The sequence below is a fragment of the Babylonia areolata genome, chromosome 2, assembly GCF_041734735.1.
Source record: "Babylonia areolata isolate BAREFJ2019XMU chromosome 2, ASM4173473v1, whole genome shotgun sequence".
In the NCBI taxonomy this organism is placed as follows: domain Eukaryota; kingdom Metazoa; phylum Mollusca; class Gastropoda; order Neogastropoda; family Buccinidae; genus Babylonia; species Babylonia areolata.
The window spans coordinates 29,117,733-29,125,232 of record NC_134877.1 but is presented as its reverse complement, the minus strand read 5'-3'; the positions used below and the strand labels follow the sequence as shown (position 1 = coordinate 29,125,232).

At 45.4% G+C, this 7,500-nt stretch overlaps 1 protein-coding gene across 2 annotated transcripts in view; it reads left to right on the top strand.

The window, feature by feature from the left end:
• Nucleotides 1-2,796: 2,796 nt before the first annotated feature.
• Nucleotides 2,797-7,500, top strand: part of LOC143279392 (cytochrome P450 26B1-like) — a 37,669-nt gene continuing 32,965 nt past the window's right edge. The window contains exons 1-2 of one of the 2 annotated variants that reach the window (XM_076583430.1): nucleotides 2,797-2,961; nucleotides 5,394-5,601. In XM_076583430.1, coding sequence (XP_076439545.1) covers nucleotides 5,515-5,601 — 87 coding nt within the window. In that variant the 5' untranslated portion in view covers nucleotides 2,797-2,961; nucleotides 5,394-5,514. Of the gene's footprint in view, nucleotides 2,962-3,475; nucleotides 3,590-5,393; nucleotides 5,602-7,500 lie in introns of those variants that run through there. The other variant, XM_076583429.1, reaches the window with a different exon arrangement.

Below are 7,500 nucleotides of genomic sequence, written 5' to 3'. Positions count from 1 at the left end.
CAAAACCTGCCAAGATCGAAGACATTGACTGATTGATTGATTGATTATGGATACTTATATAACGCCTATCCTCGGTCGGAGACCAAGCTCTAAGCGCTTCAGAAACACGGGGCCATTTACTCAACAGGCTGTCTACCTGGGTAGAGCCGACTGACAGCTGCCATTGGGCGCTCATCATTCGTTTCCTGTGTCGTTCAATCATATTTCAGGCACGCACACATACACACTCAGACAAACATGTAACATTTTAGGTGTAAGACATCACAATAATGCATATTATGTCACTTTTTTTTTTAAATGACGCGCAATTTGAACACTTGGATGATGGTCAGCAATGGTCACACAATAGTTGTCAACAGTAAAAACCAACCAAGAGGTCATGGAAAGGCACGCATATATCAAAATATGCACGGAATGTATTGAAATATGACAACAGAAACGTTTGTCTGCGTAGGGAGGGGGTGGCATTTTGGGACAGATTTTCGAATATCAGTGAGGGACAAAAACGGCTGCATGGGGAATGGGAGAGTGGTGTTGGGGGTTCGAGGGGTATGCCCCAATATATCCCTCAGGGAATGATTAAGAACACTGATGCATCCCCGGGGGTGATATATTTGTATTTGTATTTCTTTTTATCACAACAGATTTCTCTGTGTGAAATTCGGGCTGCTCTCCCCAGGGAGAGCGCGTCGCTACACTACAGCGCCACCCATTTCTTTTGTATTTTTTCCTGCATGCATTTTTTTTGGTTTTTCCTATCGATGTGGATTTTTCTACAGAATTTTGCCAGGAACAACCCTTTTGTTGCCGTGGGTTCTTTTACGTGCGCTAAGTGCATGCTGCACACGGGACCTCGGTTTATCGTCTCATCCGAATGACTAGCGTCCAGACCACCACTCAAGGTCGAGTGGAGGGGGAGAAAATATCGGCGGCTGAACCGTGATTCGAACCAGCGCCCTCAGATTCTCTCGATTCCTAGGCGGACGCGTTACCTCTAGGCCATCACTCCACCATAGAATACGAAAACGTTCCTTGGGGGATCTACAGAAGGGAAGTGGGGGGAACGGCGGGGAGTAATTCGGGAATTAACACCAGGAACTGATGCCTACTGTCTGTCAATGTCAATTTCCGGCTGTCACTGCAACGACCTACATTCCAGTATACGCAAAGCGAACTTTCAGGCCAAGGCCAGAAGCACCACTTCTTAAAGTCTTAACTCTCGAGAGCAAGGTTTCGGTTGCGCCCCTTTTCTCTGCATTCAAATTTTGTATTACGTGTAGCTGACACATTTTGTACTTTCCAAAGTCAATTCAGGTCTAGATTTGAAGCTGCTAGGCAAATCTCGCTCTCTGCCATAAATGAAGCCAAACCGTAGCTTTATTAGGCTTTTATTTTGAATAAACCTTCACCGACGTCACAGTGTCAGACTCTGGTGAGAAAGTGGCTTGATTCAAATCGCCCGCCATTTATAGTCCGGTTCAGGCTTTAACTGCATAACGAGTGACTGACACTGACAAGATGATGTCAGCAGTATGTTTCCTGGCTACGTCTGTTCTCTTAACATTTAATGAATCTCTCTCTCTCTCTCTCTCTCTCTCTCTCTCTCTGTGTCTCTGTCTCTCTCTCTTAAAAATCTCTCTCCCTATAAAAAAATATTATATGCATACATATATAATATATATGCATGTGTGTGCGTGCGTATAAGCGTGCGTGCGTGTGTGTGTGTGTGTGTGTGTGTGTGTGTGTGTGTGTGCGCGCGCGTGTGTGTGTGTATTTGTGTGTGTGTGTGTGTGTGTGTGTGTGTGTGTGTATCGCGCTCGCGCGCGTTTGTGTGATCGCTTGCACGTTCAACTGCACGTGCAGCAGGATAGGAGGGCCGGACAATGAATCGAGAGTTGACTGGAAGTGGAACAGAAATCAGGTAAGTGTGTCACGAGAGGAGCGGAAGCTGGCGGAGGGGTGGTGTGGGGTTTTCCAGGAGAAAAAGAAAAGCGAGGGAAAGTGGGAAGGACAGAAAACAGACTGTGGAGAGAGAGAGAGATGTGTATGTGTGTGGGGAGGGGGGGGGGAAGGGGGGAATGGGGGGAGGGAGGAGGAAGGGATGGGTGAGTATGTGTGCATGTAGGGTGTGTGAAAGCGTGCATCTCTGTGTGTGGGGGGGATGGGGGATGGATACTGACGTGGACGTGTGTGTGTGTGTGTGTGTGTGTAGAGGGCAAGGGGGCATGAGTACGTGTGTATGTGGGGTGTGTGAGTACGTGTGTGCGTGTGTGTTTGTGTTTGTGTGAGTGCGCGCGCGCGCGCGCGCGTGTGTGTGTGTGTGTGTGTGTGTGTGTGTGCAGGTGTGTGTGTGTGTGTGCGTGTGTGAGTACGCGCGTTTGTGTATGTGTGTGTGTGCGTGAGTACGCGCGTTTGTGTGTGTGTGTGTGTGTGTGTGCGTGTATAAGAGAGTGAGTCAGAGTGTATGCGCGTGTGTGCATGTGCTTGCGTGTGACTGTGTGATTAATCAGGTTGACGGTGTGTGTGTGTGTGTGTGTGTGTGTGTGTTGTGTGTATGTTTGTGTACGTGTGTGTGGATGCAACACACACACACACACACACACCACCAGGTAACCGAGTTCTTTCAAGTAGCTCCAACCCGATTGGTCGAAAGGCAGACTGCGAATGTGGGTCAAGCCGAGACTCACACGCACGCAATGTGACGCGCCGCGTGGCCGGCCGCGCGAGATCTGCCTGTCTGTCTGCGGGTTCCGAAACGAGGTCAGCTGAGGTCATTCGACCGCCATTGCGTGGAAACGGGGACAGTGGGTCACAGGGCCGCCCCGCCGCCCGTCTTTCGAGGCGGGTGGTGTGGGTGCGGCGGTGACAAGGCCTTTAAAACCAACTGACCCTGTCCGGGAGCTGTGGTTCGGAGCGCAGGACAAGGAACGAACAACATACAGCGGTCACCACGAGAAGAAAGTGAGGATTTTCACAGCCGTCTGGGACGGACCAGTGTGTGGCTGGCTGCTTTGGCTTCCTGCTCTCACAAGTTTCCGTTTGCTAGACGAGATCCACGCTTCGATGTGTGTGTATGTGCGTGCGTGCGTCTGTGCGTGCGCGTGTGTGTGCGTGTTTGGTGGTGCAGCGGATCAACAGCTTGTTTGTGTTTAAAAAAAAAAAAAAAAACACTGAAAAAACTCTGCTCGGACCTAGTCACACCTGAGTAGTTGTTTCCAAGGCTGAGGTAATTGATGCTGGTTCTGATGTGATCTCCAAACGAACTATGTGTCCATCTCAAACTCCAAGACAAGGCAACTGAGAAATGAAAAACTGGCTAGTGTGTGGAACATCAATACTGTAATGAGTCTCAAGAAACAAAAGAGAATGAACTGACTGTTAAAATCGCATTTGATAGTGTCAATGTAGCAAAAAACAGAAAACAACAACTGAGAATCAAGGAAAAGTCACTTTAAAATATTTAAAAAACAAAAACAACCCCCCCCCCCCCAGACATTTTGGTCAAAGAGAGTGAAGCCAGTGTAAAGTTTGCGGTGGTCACTACTATGAGCGATAATGGATCAGCCAGCCTCACTACAACAGCCTACAGGTAAGGTTATCCGTTTCCTTTCTTCTTAAAGACAACAACTCATTTTCATTGTTTCCCCCATCAGAATTTCCAGGCTGATCACACGTAAAGCCATCAGTAAAGCGAAAAGGTCCCACATTGTTTTTGTGGCTGTGAATTTACTTCCACTGTGTCTAGGGCTTGGCATGGGACGGTGTGCCCCAGTCCTCTCCTTACGCCGTTTTAACCATCCCCAAACGTAGTCAGGTACCAATACCCATTCACACATGGATCAAGTGAGGAAAATTGGTGTAGAGTACTTTTCCCATGGACACAACACCATGCCGAAACGGGGCCTTGATCCCTGATCACTGGTGAACACTGGATCACAAGCCCAACGCCTGATTCTGCCGCGGCACGTCAGAACTAAGAACTCAAATTAAAAAAAAAAACATTTTTTTTTTTCAAGGACATGTGAACAAGCGGTTCAGAGAAATATGTCCAGAAAGAATTTGCTGATTATTGTTATCATGATTTTCATTACTGTTACTGACACACGCATTTTGACTGTATATGTTTATGCTCATATACTTTTCACCCATCCACGTACCTGATAACTACCCGAACAAAATCACGTGCACCAACCCATCTTCCCAAGCTCATTACTTGTCAAATCTCGTCAACGTCCATCACCCATGTCGATGAGACACAATCTCTTTGCATCCGTTGTGATGACCGTCGTCTGCATTCTAGACGTCGGTTCACGGAAATCAACGCTTTCAGCTATGACCAGCAGACACTGACACTGACGTATTTTATTTTCCCTTCATCAGTTTAGCCCTGCAGTAAAGGGGAGGTAGTAATTTCATTCAGCAATATCATGACTTATACATTTAGATTTTAATTTTGATATTGATTATAATTTTTTTTATATATAAAACTCGAACACTGGACATTAATTGGGTTACAAAAGCGTTATATTGTCATTGAGGATACTGTTATGAATTACTGTGTTAGTATTACTGAAATGTGTGAATGTGATCAGACTTGCGTGGAGGTAATATATTTGTTATTTAGTGTCGCTTTTTAAAAACAGATCATACCAGCGAACGTGTCAACAATTTCTTATAGAGATACAGTATTCTTGTACCTTAATTGTTTCTAGTTTTGCAGATTTGTGGTGACAGTATTGTGAGCAAATGTGTCAATATTTATCTTTTAGAGATGATAAAGTATTCTGTATCTTAGGTTGCATGTTTGTGGTGGCAGTATAATTTGTCGCCATTTTGTCAGCAAACATATCAACAATTTGTATTTCTCTTTTTTATCACAACAGATTTCTCTGTGTGAAATTCGGACTGCTCTCCCCAGGGAGAGCGCGTCGCTACACAACAGTGCCACCCAGTATTTTGTATTTTTTCCTGCGTGCGGTTTTATTTGTTTTTTTCCAATCGAAGTGGGTTTTTATACAGAATTTTGCGAGGAACAACCCTTTTATTGCCGTGGATTCCTTTACGTGTACTAAGTGCATGCTGCACACGGGACCTCGGTTTATCGTCTCATCCGAATGACTAGCGTCCTGACCACCACTCAAGGTCTAGTGGATGGGGAGAAAATATCGGCGGCAGAACCGTGATTCGAACCAGCGCGCTCAGATTCTCTCGCTTCCCATGCGGCCGCGTTACCTCTAGGCTATCACTCTTTTAAGGGATAATGAACTAAAGTGTTCTTGTGTTGCATATTTGTGGTGGCAGTGTAATACACAGACTAGCCATTTTATCAGCAAACGTGTCAACAATTTCACTTTCAGAGATGATGAAGCGTCTTGTACCATTCTGTACTGCAGGTTTGTGGTGGCGGTGTGTGACGGGTGCCCGGTGGGCAGCACTCTGGTGTTGGGAGTCCTCTCCCTTTTCCTGCTGGTCGTTCTCTGGCTCTGCCGCCGCTGGACCTCTTCGTGGGAGCGCATGAGGGACATGGCCTGCCCCCTGCCCCTCCCCCCTGGCACCATGGGCTACCCGCTGGTCGGGGAGACGTTTGAGTTTGTCAGGAAGGTGAGGAAGTTTGTGTGTGTGTGTGTGTGTGTGTCCAAAAAGAAAATTCCATAATTTCAGTCTCCGTTTGAAAAGCGAGCTAAGTGTTTAGTTGGTCAAAATCACAAATTGACAAGAAAAAGAAAAACAAATTACCTAAACGGACGATTTATTGTTGGTGGTGTTGCTGTGGTTTAGTTCTTCTTCTTCTGCGTTCGTGGACCGCAACTCCCACGTTCACTCGTAGGTACACGTGTAGGCTTTTACGTGTATGACCGTTTTTTTCCCCGTCATGTCGGCAGCCATACTCCACTTTTGGGGGTGTGCATGCTGGGCATGTTCTTGTTTTCATAACCCACCGAACGCTGACATGGAATGCAGTACCTTTAACGTGCGTATTTTATCTTTTGTTTGCGTATACACACGAAGGGGGTTCAGGCACTAGCAGGTCTGCACATATGTTGTCCTGGGAGATCGGAAAAATCTTCACCCTTTACCCACCAGGCGCCGTCACTGAGATTCGAACCCAGGACCCTCATATTGAAAGTCCAACGCTTTAACCACTCGGCTATTGCGCCCGTCGTGTTGGTTCAAAGTGCGGTCAGAGTGACACAGAGAGAACAGTGGTGCAAGGAAGGAAGGGTCAAGGGGACGGATTGTTGGTGGCGTGTTTTTCGTTCACTGAGATCTCGTTTTTGACTCACTTGTGTAAACAAAGTGAGTCTATGTTTTAACACGGTGTTCGGTTGTCTGTGTGTGTGTGTGTATGTGTGTGTGTGTGTCTGTGTGTCCGTGGTAAACTTTAACATTGACATTTTCTCTGCACATACTTTGTCAGTTGGCACCAAATTAGGCATAAAAATAGGAAAAATTCAGTTCTTTCCAGTCATCTTATTTAAAACAATATTGCACCTCTGGGATGGGCACAAAAAAATAAAAAATGAAGCCTAATTATATGCAAACCGCATTTACTGTTATATTTATATTTTTTGTATTCTCTAAACTTGGCACTTTGATCTGATATTCTGACCCAACAACAAGAGCAGTCATTATTTTTTGTTCAAACAGGAACTTCTTTTGCTAAGCATGGAAGTATTATTTATTTTGCAAACGTTTTGGTGCAGATAGTAAAAAAGGGAAATTACTCTGTAATTAATGCTAGGGGACTTAATTTGCTTTAAACTGATATTTCTCATCTTAAACATTACATTTTGAATTTATACTCAATACATAAAAAGCTTGGATTTTTTTAAAAAGTGTATCACAAGTGAGTCTTGAAGGCCTTGCCTCTCTTGTTTGTGTACTTGTTTTTCTGGTAGAACCGCCGTGGTTGACGTGGCTTAGAATTTGACTTCTGATCCAGTGTTTAGTGACCAGGGCAAGGGGCCACGTTTCGACATGGCGTTGTGCCCTAGGAGAAAGGCACGTTGCTCCGATTTTCACCGCTCCAACCAGGTGTGAAGGGGAATCTCACTTCAGTCGGGGAAGGTTGAAACGGCGGAAGGAGAGGATTGGGACCCTGCCTTCCTATGCCGAGTCCAGGAAACAGTGGATATGAGTTCACTGCACCGGTGGCTGTAAAAGACGATTGGGCCTTTCATTTTTTAAGCTTTTAACCTTTTTTTTCCCTCAGAAACTGTATTGGGCTTAACAAGGTACTGGACCATAACAATTTTAAAACGCCAGACGAGGTGATGTCGAAGGAATGGCAGTGTACAGAATATCTAAAAAAAGGGGTAACCGGGTAACCATGTCGCAGGTTTGAAAATACAAATTTACAATTTGAAAGACAATGACAAACAGTGATAAACATTCAATTTTTTTTTCTTTCTAATTTTCTAGGATGCGAGAGTGAGAAAAAGGGATTCGTAATAGATTGCCTGTCGGGTTGTGCAGTATATAACTTGCTAATCTGGAGCT